Below are 21,177 nucleotides of genomic sequence, written 5' to 3' on the forward strand. Positions count from 1 at the left end.
AAGTGAAGAAAATGCATGGAATAACATAATATAAAATATTTAATTCTGGTTTCCTCAATGAGGCGCACCACAAAAGCAGAAACTACTGATCACTAGTGAACTAGCTTAATGTGCTCCCATTCATCCAACTATCATGGCTGTGGTAACAATGCAGCAACCCATTGTATCATAGAGGAAATTGGATGCTATATATACTAGCACTGATCACTTCCATTCTGACAGAGCTTCTTGGACCTGTGTTCTGTTTCTTTTCAAGTTCTTTAACAACATAATTAATGTGCTGGCACAAAGGAGGGATCTCTACTTGTCAACTCTATTTTGCTTTCCAAGAAGGTTCCAGATTAACTAAATGAATAGCTGCCTTTCTCTTTAGGTCTTCAAGCATTCTAGTGGATAGGGAAGTTTGATTTTTGTGACCTACTGTTAGAAAAATCTGCAATGTTTTGAATATTTTATGTGTCAGAAAGTCCCTCTTAGGGGCAGGTTACTCAGTCCAGGTGTTAGCTTTGAGAGGGAGAAAGGAACTGAACAAATGTCAGAGCTTCCAGACTGTGAGGATCAGCTAGAGAGCTAATGGGGATGTGATCATTGTTGAGAATAAAAGTTGGGAAAGATGTAGAGGCAGAAGGGAGGACACACTCTTTGGTTGTGATTAAGGAAAGAGAAATATGGGACATAATATTCAGACTGGATTAAGAAAACTATTCACTTTTTTTTGAATGATCCCGCAAAATCTCCAAACTTGGTTTGCACATCATAAAAGTGCAGAAACTTCTTAGTGAATCTTATACAATTTTAAAAGGTAGAGATAGGCAGCCATATCCATTTGCTTATTCAGGAAAGTTGCCTTTAGTAGTTTTCCTTTTAAGTTTTTTGGTGGGTCAGTTTCTACCACATATGTCAATGTTTTCCAGCTAGAAATCACGGGAAAGCATAGGAAACTTTTAGCATGTTGAGGAAAACCAAGCTGACAAGCAGACCAACCATTATTCTTTATAACTGCTTATTTTCATATTGGCAGGCTTCCATGGAACAAGTAAGCATAAAAGTATTACTGGCTCTGCAAATGAACCATAATCCTGTTGGCCAAAAATGTGGAAAATAAATAGACCATGTCAGAAATCCAAAGGGATTGGAATCCCCTCTTAAAAAGATTACAAAAGACTTGCTCGGATATGATGGAAATGCAGAATAATTGGAAGGGCTTTTGCTGGAGACAGTAAGCAACTGAGTTGGAGTTGGGTCAGAACGGTTAGATATATTGAATATATTATTGTTTGCAGCTGTTCTCTGTCTCTTTTGACTCCTTTGGTCCCCGCTCATACAAAGATATGGAGGAAAAACAATTAGGCTGGTTGTTCCAGAGTGCTGATCTTTGGTCCATGAGTGTGACCCAAAACCGTTTCACTAATTTTCTCAGACTGTCACAGGCTTACAGTACCAGTCATTATGTCATTATGAACTGTACTATAGTTATAACTGTAGCTTCTGTTTGGAAGGAATAACCACTCTACCACCTTGCTCTTTAACAAAAGATAGCATTTACTATAAAACACTACAGTTTCAACAATCTTCTTACCTGAAGTGCTAGAGGCTTCCACCTCACATTCTTCAGAAGTGCAGGAGCAGAAACCAGGGTGTTTTGAGGACGTTTCTTCAAGGTTAAGATCACTCCATTTGGGTCTTCCCGCAATGCATTTACAAGGTTCTTTAACTGCCAGCCAACCTGAGGAGACAGCCCATAATGGAACTTTGAAAGATTTCCACTTAACTTACTTAAACGTGAAGGAAGTCTTGTGTTAAACTGAGATGGTCTATTAAAATGGAACTGCATTACAGTCCATTCCTTGCAAATAGGAGCATCATTTATAAATTATATTTGATTTTTCTTGGACAGAAATCATGCTGCTGATGCAGTTATTTATTTATTTATTTAGCTTATTTTGTATAATGGAGATGAAATGCTTATTTTATTCCTAAAGATATAGAGTAACCAGAGAAATTTGAAAATACTAATGTAATGCTATAATTTTTCTTGTCTTCTAAACAAAATTGATAATTTTTAATTATCCTTGCCACTGAATTATCATTGCATTTCTCTGTAGGAAGAGAAATAATAGTCATGGAATAATTACAAACGGCATCCTCAGTGTTATAACTGCAACTGTTTAATTTTTGGGGGCAGGGGGATAGGAGAGACAATATCATTGGACAACAATAATGGGACATCTTTGAGGGATTAATTAAAGATAAAATATCATGTGTTTGAATTACCAATAGTTCCACTGAGAGGAACTGAAGTTCCCAAATTATTATAAATGATAATTAGAACACAAAGAACAGTATCACTAACTCTGAAGGGATTTCACTTGTGTCTCTTGTTGAAAATTGCTTAGAGATATTTTTCAGGATTCTTAGTTATTTTGCATACATTTTTTCCCTGCTTTTCCATTTGAGCATATAAGTTTAAAAAACAAGCTATGAATTTTCAATTTGTATTTATGAATATACCTTCTATCATCCTATAAAGCTAAATGCTAAAAGGGATTAAAAATTATATATAATGTAAACAATGGTCTCAATGTGCAAAAAATAGTGTATTATAGAATTTTTGAAATATTTATGTATTGTTTACATAATTTTTAGTAGATTTTATGCAATAAAAGAAGCATGAATTCTGCCACGAGTAAAGAACATTTTTTTTTGTATATCAGTATATCAATATCCACTGTTTACCAATAGGGACCTCTTCATGAAGTATCATAAAGGAGTGAAAGTACAAGACTGGATGAAGTCAAATATAGGGCTGTGGTTTCAGGTCCAAATATACAGTATAAGTTATTGTTTTTCCTCCAATACATTACAAAATGTAACTAATATCTGATGTCCTGGGCACCTTTGCCTGTATGGCATTAATTTATATGATTGTCATTCATGTTGAAGGTTGGTACTGTGTTGTAAATATCCCTTGATGAATTTCTATTTCCTATCAAGGGTAGCTGTGTTAGTCTGTATCCACAAAAGCAACGAGGAGTCCGGTGGCACCTTAAAGACTAACAGATTTATTTGGGCATAAGCTTTCGTGGGTAAAAAACCCAAAGTGGTTTTCTATTTCCTAGTAGTTCTTAATGAATATCAAACAGACTAGATCAGTAGAGAATATTGCCTAGAGGTTATCACACGCAACTTTGAATCAGGTTCTGTTCCCAGCTCTGACACCAACCTGCTTGTGTAAAGCTAATCAAAAGTCAGTTAATCTCTCTGGGCCTTAGTTTCCCATCTGTAAAACAGTTGTAACAATACTTACCTACCTCAGAGAGATATTATGGAACATAATGCATGTATGTTTGAGACGCTTGGGTAACAGGTACTATAGCACTCCACATTTACCAGTGTGTTATTCTATCATTTCTGTTAGATAGTATAAGCGTTTTAGAAGAAAATGAGATTCTGAGCATATTTTCTTCCCAGGAAAGGCTAAAAATCTCCAAATTCCATGACACTGTCAATCTTGTTGTCTTCGCTGTCAGTGTTATCATTCCCATGATAGCCACATATTGTGTTCCTCATCAAAAAACAGATCTGTAGAAACAATCTCCTTAAAAATCCTAGGAGGACTCTTCAGGGGAAGAGTTGGAGGGGAATGTATCTGAACAACACAGCACAAAAGAGCAGGGACCTTCTGAAGAGCAAGGACCTAGACTCTCAGACCATGGGATATTTAAGGCCCAAGAAAATACATAGGTTACAGAAAAGGCTCTTGTACCATGTTTTCATATATTTGTACAGTATCCTTGAAATAAAGAGAGAGCTTCAAGAATTATCTCCTAAGTTTCCTTAGCTAGCTTGAGTATTTACTCACCATTATTTACTCTGAAGGAAAATGTTTGGTATAGTCATCTATTCTATACTCAAAATTACCTTTTTCTGCACAACATTGTTCTCTAAACTTTGCTTCTCCTTATTTTACAAGGCAAGCAAAGCACACACTAGCATGGATCATCACATCACCTCATACACCTGGAAACTACTGTATGTTGATCACATCAGCATGCAAATTTCAGCGAAGGGGGGGCCTAAAAATAGGATTATTTTTCCATGTTGACAGTGTCAACAGTGCTGAGTATTTTAAAATTAGAATGCAGGCTGTTGTTTGTTTTAATGATAATAAATTGGAGACTTTTCCATTTCCCTATTCTATGACTCACCTGCTAAATGTTCATTTAGCTTCTCAGGACCTTGCTGTTTGCCTCTTAGTTCATTATTCCTGCTGCACAAATGAAGCTCTAAGCATTAAGGCAGTTCAGCATGACTACCTGCTCTCCTATCTCACTAGAAAAAGCAGTAATTATTTTTTCTTTAAACAATCTTTTAGTATTGTTGAATTTCTACACGCACATATGCACACACATTCAACTTGTGGCGAATGATTGTGGATTTCAGTTTGTCAATGTGTTTGCTTGCTGGTTTGCTTTCAGTTTGCAAAGTCTGATATGGAGCAACGTATTTTGCAAGAAGCAGACATTTTGATCACAGCTGAACCTTGATTAGGGGCAGGGCATCCCTAATCAGCAGGGCTATAAAAGCAGGCAGCTGGCCAGTCAGTAGCACAAGAGCCAGCAAACAGAGTTGAAAACAGGGGAGTTTGAATGGGAGTTTGTGGAAAGATGGGTATGGTGGTGTTTTTTTTCTACTTAACAGGAGTTCAGGAGGAAAGACTATGCCAGCTACAAAGGCAGTGATCTGAAGAATGGAAGAAACAATTAAATAGACTGGATGTGGAAGCCACGGGGTGTACATTATTTTGGATAGGGTACCTGAAAGGTGCTTCATTTGTATGAAGTGCTGCCTGATAGAGCTGATGGCATAGAAGAGAAGAAGTGTGAATATGCAGCTAGGAACTATGACTGAGTTTCACAGGGGATTTGAATGGATGGTGGAGGGAAGGAGAGAGGAGGCTGAAGGGAAACCTCAAACTTGCAGATGCATGCTGAACAAGAGAACGGTGAGAGTTGGATGGCTGGATGAGAAAGCAGCCAGTGGAAACATTTGACTACAAGAACAAGGCAGATGAAAAGTGAAGGAGAAGCAGAGCTGAGGAACAAGTTCGCTGAGTTGGAAAATGAAGGTGAGAGGAGACAGTTACAGGAGATGGGAGAACAAAGACGAAGAGAAGAACAGCTAGTCCTACAAGAAAGCCATTGTATGGAGCCCAGAAGGATAGAGGATGACTCTCAGAAGATTGCCAGTGAGAAAAGAAGACTAGATGACTTACAGCAAGAGATAACAGAAAGGGGATGGCCAGAGAATCACACCAACACCAGGAAGAGGCAGGTCTATGGGACTGGGGACTCCCTACAAAAAAGAACAGACAGGCCTGTCACCAGAGCTGTTGTCTGCTGGGACCCAAGATACAGGATGTAGACCTCAGGCTGAAGAGGATAATAATGGGAGCAGGAAAGAATCCACTGATTGTCCATCATGTGGGAACAAATGATACTACTAGATGGTCGCCGGGAGTCATCAAGACTACACCAGGCTGGGGAAGACATTTAAACAAATGGAGGTTTAGGTGATCTTCACTTGGATTCTACCTGTCCCTAGAGAAGAAAAGCGAAGGCGAGACAAGATTCTGATGATCAACAGGCAGTGGTGCTCTAAGAAAGGCTTTGGGATGTTTGACCACTGGGAGACATTCATGGACAGAGGATTGTTTTCATGGGATGGATTCTAGCTGAGGAGGGAGGGTAATAGAATTCTGGGATGGAGGTTGACACAACCTATTAAAAGAACTTTAAACTAGGAATTCAGGGGAGACAGTTGGGAGATGCATGTGTAATCTTCACACCTGATTCTAATTCCGAGCAGGAAGAAAAATCAAGTAAAAGAGGATACAGCAATGGAGAAAGGAATAACAGAGGGTAGGAGTAACAGTCAGGTAGGTGATGCTTGCAGTAAAATGACTGCATCTAATAGGGTGAAACATCTGGGTGAGGCCTAGTGGAAACAACTAAGATTTCTGTACATCAATGGAAGGAGCCTGGGTAACAGAATGGAGGAACTGGAACTACTGGTGCAGGAAGTGAAATCAGACACCAAAGGGATAATGGAAACATGGTGGAATAGCAGTCATCACAGGAATACACGTAATGAAGGGCATGTGCTGTTCAGGAAAGACAGAAATAAAGGTAAAGGTGGTGGAATACCATTGTATATTAATGATTGTAAAGAAAGTAGACAAATTTTCAAAGGCAAGGTATATTCGTTCTATGTCCCAGTACAGGTACCTTCAAGGGCAACTGGTTTAAAATGTAGTGTCTGAAACAGAGATAAGAGAAAGTACAGAACAACAAGCTAAGGAACTGGTAAAACTGGTGGTTTGGATCTTAAGGTGACATATAACATTCTTTCTCACTTGAAAGAAACCAAGAAGGTTGGTGGCGATTGGATGTCTAACATAGTGAATGCCAGTGAAAATGAGTTAGGATCAGAGTCTAAAATAGGGAAAAAACAAGTCAAAAATTACTTAGACAAGTTAGATGTCTTCAAATCACAAGGGCCTGATGAAATGCATCCTAGAATACTCAAGGAGCTGACTGAGGAGATATCTGAGCCATTAACAATTATCTTTGAAAAGTCATGGAAGACGGGAGACATTCCAAAAGACTGGAAAAGGGCAAATATAGTGCCCATCTATAAAAAGGGAAATAAGGACAACCCAGAGAATTACAGACCAGTCAGCTTAACTTCTGTACCCGGAAAGATAATGGAGCAAATAATTAAGCAATCAATTTGCAAACACCTAGAAGATAATGAGGTGATAAATAACAGTCAGCATGGATTTGTCAAGAACAAATCTTGTCAAACCAACCTGATAGCTTTCTTTGACAAGGTAACAAGCCTTGTGGATGGGGGAAGTGGTAGATGTGGTATATCTTGACTTTAGTAAGGCTTTTGATACTGTCTTGCATGACCTTCTCATAAACAAACTAAGGAAATACAACCTAGAGGGAGCTACTATAAGGTAGTGTGCATGACTGGTTGGAAAATCATTCCCAAAGTTATCAGTGGTTCACAGTCATGCTGGAGGGTATAATGAGTGGGGTCCCACAGGGATCGGTTCTGGGTCCTGTTCTGTTAATATATTCATCAATGATTTAGATAATAGCATAGAGAGTACACTTATAAAGTTTGTGGATGATACGAAGCTGGGAGGGGTTGCAAGTGCTTTGGAGAATAGGATTAAAATTCAAAATGAGAAGAGCAACAAAAATTATTAAAGTTCTAGAAAACATGACCTATGAGGGAAGATTGAAAAAATTGGGTTTGTTTAGTCTGGAGAAGAGAAGACTGAGAGGGGACATGATAACAGTTTTCAAGTACCTAAAAGGTTGTTACAAGGAGGAGGGAGAAAAATTGTTCTTCTTAACCTCTGAGGATAGAACAAGAAGCAATGGTCTTAAATTGCAGCAAGGGCGGTGTAGGTTGGACATTAGGAAAAACTTTGTCAGAGTGGTTAAGCACCGGAATAAATTGCCTAGGGAGGTTGTGGAATCTCCATCATTGGGGATTTTTAAGAGCAGGTTGGACAAACACCTGTCAGGGATGGTCTAGATAATACGCAGTCCTGCCTTGAGTGCAGGAGACTGCACTAGATGACCTCTCGAGGTCCCTTTCAGTTCTGATTCTATGAAATATAAGTGGTTTTGAGGACATATCTTTGAAGCACACCTGCATAAGGTGAACATGGTGAGATACGAATTGCTTCCCAGAAAGAGGGTATATATATATCTTTTTTGTATTGTATCATTTAGCCTGGTTATTTGGTCTCGAACATTTTTAACACTGAATCAAAAGTGTGATTGAGCAACTGGCTACACAGTTACACTAGAGCTGTGTTAGTGTTAATTACTTACATCAAATCTCATGCTACTCAAACTGAGTATTGGGTTGGACATCTGAGTCTGTGACTGTCAGTCTATGCACAAAAAAATTCTGCAACCTGCGTGGAGGTGACTTGCACAGCAAGGAAACTTCTTGGAAACTCTCCCCTCCCTTTCTCTAACAGCCACTTCCTTCCTGTCCCCAAAAAGCCATGTGGTCTCCTCTTCTTACCATGTTGGCTATTTTCAGAGAATAGGGTCAGGATCTTGTTGGAGTGATTTTGAGCTTGTGAGAGCAAGGGTGGGTAGCAAGGATCATTGCAAGAGGAGCAAGTTTGTTGCTGGGCATTTCTCTTTGTGGTTTGAGGTCAAACTCGAACCTTCCAAGTGACCCTTTAGCTGTTTGATTCACTTTCAACCCCTGCAAACTAAACTTCTGGGCTCAGTTTACAAAGTAGACAGAGCTCTTGAGTAAATTACATTTTAAAAATAATTATAAAGATAAGGACATTTTAAACATTTTTTAAAACCAGATATTGTACTTGATATCTATGCAAACTAACTATAATTCCATATGAACTGCTATATCTCTGTGCATTGCCTAGAAATTGACAAAGGCTAGTTTTATTATCACCTGGTTATGTCATGAAAAACTAATTACTTTTGATTTTCATAAATGGGTATATTTTTAGAATTCAGAAACCTCTGATTTCATGAGCTCCTTAGAGAAAAATGATTAATAATTAACTTGTTAATGATAAATTATTCGCAGGAGAAATCTTAATGACAAACCCATTAAAACAGTGAGAATATATGTTATTGAGGACAATGTGCAATCATTATCAGTTGACAGTGATATAAAAAGCTCTTAGAAATATGGATATTTTATTATAAATTGAACTACTAAAAATATCATTGAAAATCTAGCTAAGAACTGGTCCTTGAGAAAGGTTTTGTCATTTTTTTAAAGTAGTCAGCATTAAAAAACCTTGTGCTTCTATGGTGTAGTGCCATTTTAAAAGACATGCATCCCTACACAGGGAGAGAAGCGACTTTGTCTGTACAAAGTGCAAGCTGGTCTCCGTATTGGAAGAGAAGGTTCAAGGTCTGGAGAAACAAGTATCGACCCTGCGTTGCATAAGAGAAACTGAAGACTTCCTGGACAGATGTCAGGATATGCTTCTACGGACACAACATTCTGAAGATTCACAGCAGGCTGCACAGCAGGGACAGAAGGACAATGAAGAAATTTGGCAGCATGTGACCTCCAGCAGAAGAAAGGGGAGCATCCATGTACCAGCAACGCAGATACAGGTAAGCAATCGTTTTCATGTTCTCTCCACAGGTACTAATGCGGAGAGTGGACTAGATGATACATCTGAGGGAAGGGAACAGATGGAGACTCTGCCAACTGGAAGGCATGAGATGCACTGTCCTAGGGATAGGGGTTCCACGACCACCGCTCCCAAAAGAAGGAGGCGGGTGGTGGTTGTCGGGGACTCTCTCCTCAGGGGGACTGAGTCATCTATCTGCCGCCCCGACCAGGAAAACTGAGAATTCTGCTGCTTGCCAGGAGCTAGGATTCATGATGTGACAGAGAGACTGCCGAGACTCATCAAGCCCTCAGATCACTACCCCTTCCTGCTTCTCCATGTGGGCACCAATGATACTGCCAAGAATGACCTTGACCAGATCACTGCAGACTATGTGGCTCTGGGAAGAAGGAGAAAGGAGTTTGAGGCGCAAGTGGTGTTCTCGTCCATCCTCCCCGTGGAAGGAAAAGGCCTGGATAGAGACCGTCGAATCGTGGAAGTCAACGAATGGCTATGCAGGTGGTGTCGGAGAGAAGGCTTTGGATTCTTTGACCATGGGATGGTGTTCCAAGAAGGAGGAGTGCTAGGCAGAGACGGGCTCCACCTAATGAAGAGAGGGAAGAGCATCTTCGCAAGCAGGCTGGCTAACCTAGTGAGGAGGGCTTTAAACTAGGTTCACCGGGGGAAGGAGACCAAAGCCCTGAGGTAAGTGGGGAAGTGGGATACCGGGAGGAAGCACAAGCAGGAGCGCACGAGAGGGGAGGGCTCCTGCCCCATACTGAGAAAGAGGGATGATCAGCGAGTGATCTCAAGTGCCAAAACACAAATGCAAGAAGCCTGGGAAACAAGCAGGGAGAACTGGAAGTCCTGGCACAGTCAAGGAATTATGATGTGATTGGAATAACAGAGATTTGGTGGGATAACTCACATGACTGGAGTACTGTCATGGATGGATATAAACTGTTCAGGAAGGACAGGCAGGCAGAAAAGGTGGGGGAGTTGCATTGTATGTAAGAGAGCAGTATGAAACTGCAGAAAAACCTGAGAGTCCCTGGATTAAGTTTAGAAGTGTGAGCAACAAAGGTGATGTTGTGGTGGGAGTCTGCTGTAGACCACCGAACCAGGGGGATGAGGTGGACGAGGCTTTCTTCCGGCAACTAATGGAAGTTACTAGATCACAGACCCTGGTTCTCATGGGAGACTTCGAATCCTGGCATCTGCTGGGAGAGCAATACAGCGGTGCACAGACAATCCAGGAAGATTTTGGATAGTGTAGGGAACAATTTCCTGGTGCAAGTGCTGGAGGAATCAACTAGGGGCAGAGCTCTTCTTGACCTGCTGCTCACAATTAGTAGAATTAGTAGGGGAAGCTAAAGTGGATGGGAACTTAGGAGGCAGTGACCACAAGATGGTCTACTTCAGGATCCTGACACAAGGAAGAAAAGAGAGCAGCAGAATATGGACCCTGGACTTCAGAAAAGCAGACTTTGACTCCCTCAGGGAACTGAAGGTCAGGAGCCCCTGGGAGAAGAACATGAGGGGGAAAGGAGTCCAGGAGAGCTGGCTGTATTTTAAAGAATCCTTATTGAGATTACAGGGACAAACCATCCCAGTGTGTAGAAAGAATAGTAAATATGGCAGGCGACCATCTTGGCTTAACAGTGAAATCCTTGCTGATCTTAAACACAAAAAAGAAGCTTACAAGAAGTGGAAGATTGGACAAATGACTAGGAAGGAGTATAAAAATATTGCTCGGGCATGCAGGAGTGAAATCAGGGAGGCCAAATCACACCTGGAGTTGCAGCTAGCAAGAGATGTTAAGAGTAATAAGAAGGGTTTCTTCAGGTATGTTAGCAACAAGAAGAAAGTCAAAGAAAGTGTGGGCCCATTACCGAATGAGGGAGGCAACCTAGTGACAGAGGATGTAGAAAAAGCGAATGTACTCAATGCTTTTTTTTGCCTCTGTCTTCACGACCAAGGTCAGCTCCCAGACTAGTGCACTGGACAGCACAGCATGGGGAGGAAGTGACCAGCACTCTGTGGAGAAAGAAGTGGTTTGGGACTATTTAGAAAAACTGGACGAGCACAAGACCATGGGGCCGGACGCGCTGCATCCGAGAGTGCTAAAGGAGTTGGCAGATGTGATTGCAGAGCCATTGGCCATTATCTTTAAAAACTCATGGCTACCGAGGGAGGTCCCGGACAACTGGAAAAAGGCTAATGTAGTGCCCATCTTTTAAAAAGGGAAGGAGGAGGATCCAGGGAACTACAGGTCAGTCAGCCTCACCTGAGTCCCTGGAAAAATCATGGAGCAGGTCCTCAAGGAATCAATTCTGAAGCACTTAGAGAAGAGGAAAGTGATCAGGAACAGTCAGCATGGATTCACCAGGGCAAGTCATGCCTGATTAATCTAATTGCCTTCTATGATGAGATAACTGGCTCTCTGGATGGGGGGAAAGCAGTGAACATGTTATTCCTTGACTTTAGCAAAGCTTTTCACACAGTCTCCCACAGTATTCTTGCCAGCAAGTTAAAGAAGTATGGGTTGGATGAATGAACTACAGAAGAGAAGAATGAGGGACGATTTGATAGCTGCTTTCAACTACCTGAAAGGAGGTTCCAAAGAGGATGGATCTAGACTGTTCTCAGTAGTAGCTGATGACAGAATGAGGAGTAATGGTCTCAAGTTGCAGTGGGGGAGGTTTAGGTTGGATATTAGGAAAAACGTTTTCACTAGGAGGGTGGTGAAGCACTGGAATGCATTACCTAGGGAGATGGTGGAATCTCCTTCCTTTGAAGTTTTTCATGTCAGGCTTGACAAAGCCCTGGCTGGGATGATTTAGTTGGGGATTGGTCCTGCTTTGAGCAGGGGGTTGGACTAGATGACCTCCTGAGGTCCCTTCTAACCCTGATATTCTATGAGGGGATGCTACTCCTCTAGATTTTCTAAGGTGTATGTTCAGTTAATAATATAGACAAAAGGTAATTCACACAATAATGAAAGCTAACATTAAAATGATTCTAATCGAACAGAAAAGACCAGTGAGGATGTTGAATAATGTCTGTCTGCATAAATGAGAATAGAGCAATTAGAACCACCACTGAGCTCATATCACCAAATATAGCAGAACATTATTGTATCTGTTTTGCACAGCATAACTGAGCCTTTGTTAAGCTCTCAGCTAGACATATCTATATATTATGATACTGTGCACCAACTTTCTATCTTTGTGTTCTTCCCATTCCTAAAAAGAAATCTGATTAGGTAAAGACTAAGAGACAAAAGCTGAGGTATTTTATTCACAACCCCCCCCCCCCACAGTATCAAGAACCAGGCACAATCCCCGATTGGACTGGTCTTCCTGCTGAGATGCTTAACAGTGAAAGTATTAAAAATGTTGACATTTCAATTTTCCCATTAGGGTTCAGAGTTAATGATTATAGCCAACACTCTAACCTCAATCACCAAAGCACTGGTTGGGGATCTGCCCTTTTATGGCATCTTTATGTGTGGCAGAAATTATCACTTCACAAATGGGAGAAAAGGATGCCAAAATCAGGGTGCATTGGTTGGGAGCCCAGTACCAGGATAGCCTCATACAAGCAGCAGTGCTGCTTTCACAGGCAATTCAGGGATCATGCAAGGTATACTGAGGTGGCAGTAGTGAGAAGTGCTACCAACCATATTAACACCATGATTTTAAGTAATGTGAGCCTTGCTGGATAAAAGTATTCCAACCATCTTGTACTTTTAACTAGAACATTTTCTGCATGTTTAAAAGTAAAAACATGGAAAATCCTATAAAAACGTGGAAAAACTATCCCACAAATGGTAAAATACAGGCAAAACTTTTTAGGTTCTCTCATGGGTCACATTTAAACTGTTCAGAATCAAATTCTATAGGCTCATACATATTCAGTGTGAATAATAATGAAATAAAGAGACTTAAAAGGCCAAATTATTCAGTGATTTGACTGTTATATTAACATAAGATGGTGTGTGTGTGACGCATGGGATGAAAGTACTTCAGAAAGCTGGTGTAAGTGGCAAAGGAATGTAACTCTCAAAATAGCAGCTCTAAAAATACTGCTCCCCCAAAAACTAAAATTTGTAAATATGAAGATACTGTGATCTAAATGTTGTGCCACTTCTGTGCACCTAAAATCCCTCATTTTCAAATTTAGCACTGGAGAAAATGGGAGAGATTTGTCAGGAACCTATTTGTTCGGAAACACTTACTTGAAGAACTAAATAGGATTGTCACAATTAATTTTCATGAATCTGTGCTCAACTGGTTCTCCTTCTACCTCTCCAATCTTTCCTTGAATGTGTCCCCTTCCTCCTCTCTCTCTCTTTCTGTGGGTGCTCAGGGTCCCCTCTTCTATACTGCATCTCTGGAGGCATGGGAGTGGTTAAGGTCCCCCAATTACTATCTCTACTCTGACTCATCCCGTATCTTTCCCCAGTGTCTTCTCACTCCCCTCCAACATTTTTGCTTCTCTCTCAGTTGTCTCTTGTTGGATATCCAGCCACCAACTCAAACGGACTATGATAAAACACAAGTACTAATCTACTCTCACACTTCCTCCCATTTGTACCACCATCAACAATGTGGCCATCCTTCATTTTCCCTTGGAGTATGGACCTATACATGTATAATCTATGAATCTACCAGTGACAATTAAATCAATAAGTATTATTACGTAGACAATAAAATCAGATCTCAAAGTCACTTACTGCACTTATGAGCTTCCCACTTCCCAACATGCTAAAGGGGTTACTAGCTGTTTCGGGTACTTTTCGGGGTCAGAGTTCCCCTTCAGCTAAAATTCTTTAGGGAAGAAAAGAATTATGAGTAATTCTGTTTGACATAGTTTCTTCTGGAAAGAACAAATGACATTAAGGCTCCACCTGCTAAGAAGCAAGGAAGCAAAAGATTTGAGAGTTGGAACATTTCATATAAGATGACCTGTTCAGACCCCTCCCTTCGATACTTCCAAAGCAGAAATAAGGATAGACATAACAGAGAAAGAAAAGAATAAACAGCACTCCACTCCTTCCTCAGATGGGAAAATAGTGAGGAACAGAAAAGGAAAAGAGTTAGCCACAACAAATAGAACTACCTGCAAGAAATTTCCCTTTGTTATACATCTCTCTCATTTTCCTTTCTAGGAGTAAGCATTAAAGACAAAGGTAGCAAGCAGTACTTTAATGTGCCACTTTCAACATCTTTCTACTAATTTGGGCGTCCTGTGCAAACAGCAGATTCATTTGAGACTGAGATGAACATTTGCAGAGATGGCCAGGTTACAGCCTTGTACAACTCAGAGACAGACACCCCAGTCTGCCCACTCGTGGCACCATCTAAAAAGCAGTTGGCCTGCTCATAGGCTATACAAATACATTCTTTAATCCATCTAGCAATGGTAGTCTTTGAAGACAGAGTCCCCTTGAGGCAGCCTTCAAAACAGACAGAAGAAGGGTTACTTGCCAATAACAGTATAACTGCAGTATGCAGTAATGACTTTGCATGTGATTCTCCTGAGTCAGTAGTGCTGGGTCCTCAGCACCATATTCAATTAACCAGATCAGGGACACTCATGATGATTATTTTGGAGCACTAAACCACCATGGTCCATGGTGCTCAATCCTTAGCACTGGACAAGGTTGATCCAGATGTATTTATGATCTTATTACTAGTTAGTCTGATCATCAAACTACTTCATTCACAATTCAGAGTCAACAGCACCAGAATTAATCAGACGGAGGATATCAGGAACCTGGACTCTGTTTAAGCAAGGCTAGAGCCATTTTGAAGAGCCAATCTCAAAAGTTAATGCTGGACTTACATCACCAGACTTATTCAACTGGGCCTGAACAGCCACCATGTCAGTAAAGGTGTATTAGATGGTCTGCCCATTCCTACAAGTCAATCTCCAAAGACAATGCTGGATTTACACATTTATGACCATGCTTAAGGAGCCTTCTTGTCAGTAGGAGTGTGGCAACCATTCTCTGCAGATCCACATGATGCCCATGCCGGACAGTCACTTTTTCTCCTTTCTGAAATTAAGGAAAGGTGAGTAACTGACCAAAAAATCCCAAACCAAACCACTGCATGCAATCTGAGCTTGCTGCATGATCATCTATTAAGGAGGAACTGAAGGGCAACTATGGCTGGAGTGGTTTTATAACCTTAGAATCTTCTATGACGGAGGAGGGGAAGGGGTTAGTGAATGGTCCAAACTGACCCTGCTTGTCAGCTGATTCCAAGCACCAGTCCCACAAGTGCAGTGGCAACACTTTCAAAGAATAACTGGTTAACTTTCCTGAAGTCTTAGGAACAATACAAGTAAAATATCTGAAATCTTTTAACAGCTAAAAGAATGTAAACACTTGTCCTGAAGAAAAAAGGTAGCTAAAACAAATAAGATGTAACTCAGTGTTCACTGTGGAAATAAGCTCCAAAGGAAGCCAGAGTTCAGAGTTTATTGGAGAAAAACTGGAAGGAAGAAAAATAACCAAAGAACTTAATTCTCCAGTCCTCCTTTCAGAAATAACTATAAAAATGAAGTCGCTTTCAGAGTCAGGAATATGAAACAAACCTAGCTTATAGAATCAACAGGAGGTTCTGTGAGAACATGGAAAACTAAGGAACATTTTGGAGCGATAGGATTAAGTAAAGGTCTCTGTGACAGAAAGAAATGGAAAAGCTATTTGAAATAAGATAAAATCCATGTCAGTAATAGGGCCCTCAAAGGCCAAAATAGCAGAATCTTATACCCAGAGTACTCTGACTTAAAGCCCCCTCAAATCCTGCTTATATAAAAATCCAAAATATTCCTTATAGAAGAGGAACAGTTCATGATGTTTTGATCAGAAGCACAACCACAGAATGAGCCATCATGTTAGTGGAAGGTTTCTTATTCAAGAAACAATCTGCAACTTCCATGGCAGTCTTTTCTTGGAACCAGCACTACTCATATTTCCATATTCATCTCAAGTGATTGGATTAGGCCTGGAACAAATGAACTCCAAGATAAAAGGTTGGACGTCTTGAGAAGTGGTTAATTAAACAGGAGAATAAAGGCCATGGGCTCTAAGAAGCTAGCATAATCATCACTTCCTTGTCTTGCGGGCTATTTCTGTGACATTTTGAGTGGAGAGAGATTGGGGGAGGCAAGATGTCGCTTCATGCTCCAGTCCCAGAATTTTGGGTTTGGTATATCTTTATCAGAAACAAGGAAGTTTGGCATTTGTCAGACTGAGCTGAAATTAAATTTTAACTATATTTAACTGAAAAACCTGAATACTGGGGCTCCACTCCCAGGCAACTAACTGCTGATGACTGAGCTATTCTGCAAGAGAGTTGTCTTTCCATTGTTATTTGTAGGGAAAGCAAATGAGACTACATCCAGGAGGAGAGACTCTGACAGAAAAAAGGGAAGCCCAATTCCAGGAGTCGTAAGTTTGCATAAAAACAGGTACAGAGTTTGCTTGAGCACCCAAGAGATTGTTGGAAGCCCAGATAGAGAGGACAGAGTGAGCAGAATTGATGCTAGTGCCAAGGACTGTAGCAGTCTGGAGAAGAAAGGAACTACTATAGTGCTAGAAGGGCTACTATGCAGGGGAGGGTGAGGTGGGGAGAAGAGAATTCCCAAAATGCTGAGCTTACCAGCAGTCTGGGGTGATGGGTCTGGCTGACAGGCAAGGAACATAAATAAGCTGCATCTGCAAATACCAACAGTTTGGCAGGAGAGACAGAGTGGGGAGCTTATTGGGAAATGCCTGCTGTCTCCAGGTTGGACAAATAGCAAATAGTAGGAATAATACTGAGGGAAGAGGGCCCAGTGAAACCCACTTCCTATACATATGAAGTCAGATTTCTAGGATGGCCAGTATCAGGTCCATGAGATGTGGAGATAGCTGGATCCAGAGGTCTCTCCTGAGATGCAGGAGCAGCCTTGCCATCAGCAAGGGGTTCAACGGCAGAGCTTAAAGCTCTGTCATCCACATCCTCTCTGCAAGAAATTCACCTGAGCCTGAACCACTGGGGAGGGGATAATCAAAGCCTTGGTCTTTTCCAATATGTCCCTCTTCTTCTTTTCCTCCCTCTGGGGCCTAGTAATGAGTGGAGAAAAGGGTTTAGAAGAAATAGAGGAGGAAGGAACAGTGCAGGAGGATTCCCTGCTTATTTGATTGTGAAGAAGATAAAATGATCTGAGAGCGATCTGACTGGTGCTCTAACTCTGAACTCTTTTCCCTCCTTGCTTCCTATCATGTGGAACTGTAATACCATCTGTTCTTTACTCAGCATTGCCAAATCTAAGAGATCAAAATTCATGAGTTAGGCCCTGAAAAATCATGAGATTTTAAAAAATAATACATTTTGATCTTGTTATTTGCCTTCTGGATTTTGAGCTGTAAGGTTCATATTTTCAAGCATTTCTCCACAACCACGAGGGCTAGAAACTCACTTTAATTTTAAGCTGAAATTCTCATATATTATATTATTATTACCTAGCCCTTACAGAGCAATCAAATGTAATCAAAATAGTCCAAGAGTTGGAGCTTTAAAGAAAAACATCAAATATAGCAACATAGTGGTAAAACACTTTTTCCTGCCTCTTCTGAGGATGGTGTTAGAGATATGTACAGTCATCTATGCACACCGCCTTCCATGGCTTCTCAACTTACTGGCACAGTTTTATTCAGCAGAGTAAAATTCACTAACTATCTTAAGCAGTTTAATAATGTAATATGATCCCATGTTGCCCCTCACACCAGCTCCCTTCCCCTCCAACTCCTCCATTCCCCTTTGACTTTATCTTTCCTTTTCCTACCTTTCTTCCATTGATACCCAGCACCCAAAGTGAAGCTAAAGTCCTGTTAGATGAGCTATTATGAAACAGCTCTGCAAATGGTGCAGTTTGGTGCTACATTTATAGTTTTATCTTTACTTTTAAGTTGAACACTCATTAGGACTCAAATTGACAGTTCATTAAACATATTTCATATTAATGCAATAAACTCCATATCAACAAATGTTAAGACTGTGACAATTACTTCATTAAGTCAGGGTTCTTCCTACATTGAACTGTAATTTTAAGTATGCAATTAGCTGCACAATGAATATTAAGAAAGAGTGTTAACCAGCTGATCTTGCATTTGCATTTGATTTGCATTGATTCATCCGAAAGAATCCCAAAGCCTTCACAAACAGCAGCAAGGATCTCTATCAGTCATGAAAACACAACTACCTCAGGTGAAAACAGCAGTTGTTTATAAATACACCAAAGTTTAGAACAAAAAGCAAAAGAACATCTTTCCAACTGAAACTATAGGAAAATGAATTTAGGTAGAGAGAATCTAATTAATTAAGTTGGAATTAGACTAGGAGACAGGGTAAACACATCTAGGATATGTCTACACAGCACTAGACACCACTGCTGCACCATGCCCGCTGACTTGGGCTCACAGGACTTCGGCTGTGGGGCTGTTTCATTGCTCTGTAGACTTCCAGGCTCAGGGTGGGGCCTTGTCTCTAGGACCCTGTGAGGCTGGAGGGTCTCAGATCTCAGGCTGCAGCCCAAGCCCAGAAGTCTACACAGCAGCCCAAGGCTCGCAAGCCTGAGTAAGCGGTTGTGGGCCAGTTGTGGGTTTCTCTTTGCTGTGTAGACATACCATGCAATCTTCATTGACCACAACAGTCAGGACCTTGCTATTGCATCTTACCCATCAACACAGTGGTCTAACCTCTGTCTTAATTAAGATACTGATTAAGAGACAAGAGTGTCACCTACTGAATGATCATCACCTCTCTCAGTAGTACCTGCTTACTGAATGACAGCACAAGGTTATAGAGTGTCAGACTATTCACTAAATTACAGAATATGGGCTTGTCTATATGGGCAGTGCACAATAAGATGGGTGCAAATCTATAGGGCACTAGCCTGCCATACAGTAACTGGTCATGTGGACCCTGCTACCACTCACTGAAAGTTCCACAGTCCACTTTGATCTACTCCCATTTTAAAGCAGAGTGCATTATGGAACTTTCAGTGTGCAGTAGCTGGGTCCACACATGCAGCCAGGTAGTGTGCGGTAGATTTACACTTCAGTTACAGTGCACTACTGTCCATATAGTCAAGATCTGAGAAAAAGAAGATGAGGTCAGTGCTTTGCAAAAATTGGTGGAACTACAAATCTAAGAATTCAAATGAAATATTCAAGGCATATTTGCAAATTCAATTTCCATTTAAGCTGGGACTTTAAAAGACTCAAAGACTGGCAGTATAAAAACACCTTTTTTTAATAGACTTTTAAAAAAAATGTATCTGCCAGTGCCTCTCAAAGGCTCTTTAAGAAAACCTGACAGACATGTGTAATAGAATAAACCAAACCAAACGAGTTTGCAAATGTTATTTATCTTCCATCTTAAAATCTAGTTTGTGGCCAAAATATCAGTATTTTCAAATGGAAAATTAATAAGTGTCACCAATTTATTTGGTCTGCATTTTGGAGTATGGTGAACGATACTCCAGGAATCTGAACTTCATGCCACTGTAACACATGATTAAAAGAATCTGCCTTAAAATATTATTGTAAATTATAGCAGAAATGTCTGTAATGACCTGTTTGTCTGTAATCACCCATTTAATTGCTAAAATACTTTGAAAAGTTGTATTTAGAAGAAGGACCCTTACAAAGAAAAAAAAATAATCCCAAAGGGAAAATGAAGGAAATTCCTAACTGTACTTTGTATGTTAGTTCTAGGTAAACATATGATACAAAGGCCATATTTATCGATGTAAAATAGATTTAGCAAGTTAAATACAGAAGCTGCCTGTAACGGAAGTCTCATGATTTACAGCATTTTAAGCAACAGGTATATTCAATACAACATCAACTCAGATAAAAAACAAAACAAAACACCAAGGACTCTTTGTTTTCCTTTTGATGCAAAGCTGCAATACAAATATGCCATGATTTACCTCAGTTTTCATAGCCATTGAGTGAATCCATTAGATAATTTTCTCAAGTTCAAAATGGTTCAAGATGACAGAGAAATATGTAGGCCTAAATTTACTCCCTGGCCCACTGATCATAAGTAAAAAAGGAATTTGACCCTTTTCACAGAATAAAAGTTAGACCCTCTTGGCTCACAGGATGTCAGCAAGATAACATAGGAGGCAGACAGAGACGGGTTCAAGTGAATAAGAGGAAGGTGGAGTGGGGCACAGGGAGTTAAGGGTGAAAGAAGGAGAATGTGATAGAGGCAGAATACTGAGAGAAAAAGGGAGGGAAAATATGGGGACATGTGGATGACAAGAAATTATGCAGAGCATATAAGGAGAAAGTGAGTGGGGCAGGAGGTGGGGTGGCGGGAGGGAAGAAAGACTAGGAAGGAAAGGAGAAACGATAGTGGTAAAGGGAAAGGATAGAATGATATCACTCAATCCCAGGCATAAGAAAAGGCAGATGGAATTCCCCCTCCAAACAGCCAATGGGAAAGATTCACATTTTCATGCATGCTTAAAGGTTGAATTTGAGCCAGAAATGATAATTTTTGAAGAAGGGCTGTAGACTCAAAAATTAGAAGGCAGAAAAACCTATAATTTATTATTTTTAATTATGATTTTAAGACAGTTTATATCATGTGGATTCAAATATTATGACTTTTTAATGTTTGGGGTTAGGCAGAATGGCCTTTACATTTCCATTTTTATTGATTTTTCTGTTAAACTGACCAAAGAAGGCAGCATTTAACGGAATGCTTTAGACAGTTCTTTGATTATTTAATTTTCTTTACTTATTGTTAAAAACATATTTTATGTTTAAAAGTTTTGTTTTTTCTGTCCTGATGTATCTCTGTAAGAGATGTATCTGATGTATCTCTGTAAGATTATATCTGTAACTGGACTATATTCAAAATAAAATGATATTCAAAAATAGCAAGTACTGTGGATGGCCTGGTGCA

The 21,177-nt window shown here is 40.3% G+C and overlaps 1 protein-coding gene across 1 annotated transcript in view; it reads right to left on the reverse strand.

The window, feature by feature from the left end:
* The window catches only part of LOC311526311 (connector enhancer of kinase suppressor of ras 2-like), a gene marked incomplete at its 5' end in the record, with an annotated part of 376,450 nt that overhangs the window by 177,553 nt on the left and 177,720 nt on the right, over nt 1–21,177 (reverse strand). Inside the window, one exon of the mRNA XM_084639211.1 lies at nt 1,580–1,726. Within this exon, the coding sequence (XP_084495337.1) occupies nt 1,580–1,726 (147 nt within the window). The remainder of the gene's footprint in view (nt 1–1,579; nt 1,727–21,177) is intronic.

This window comes from Lepidochelys olivacea, assembly GCF_965140295.1.
Source record: "Lepidochelys olivacea isolate rLepOli2 genome assembly, chromosome: 9".
In the NCBI taxonomy this organism is placed as follows: Eukaryota; Metazoa; Chordata; order Testudines; family Cheloniidae; genus Lepidochelys; species Lepidochelys olivacea.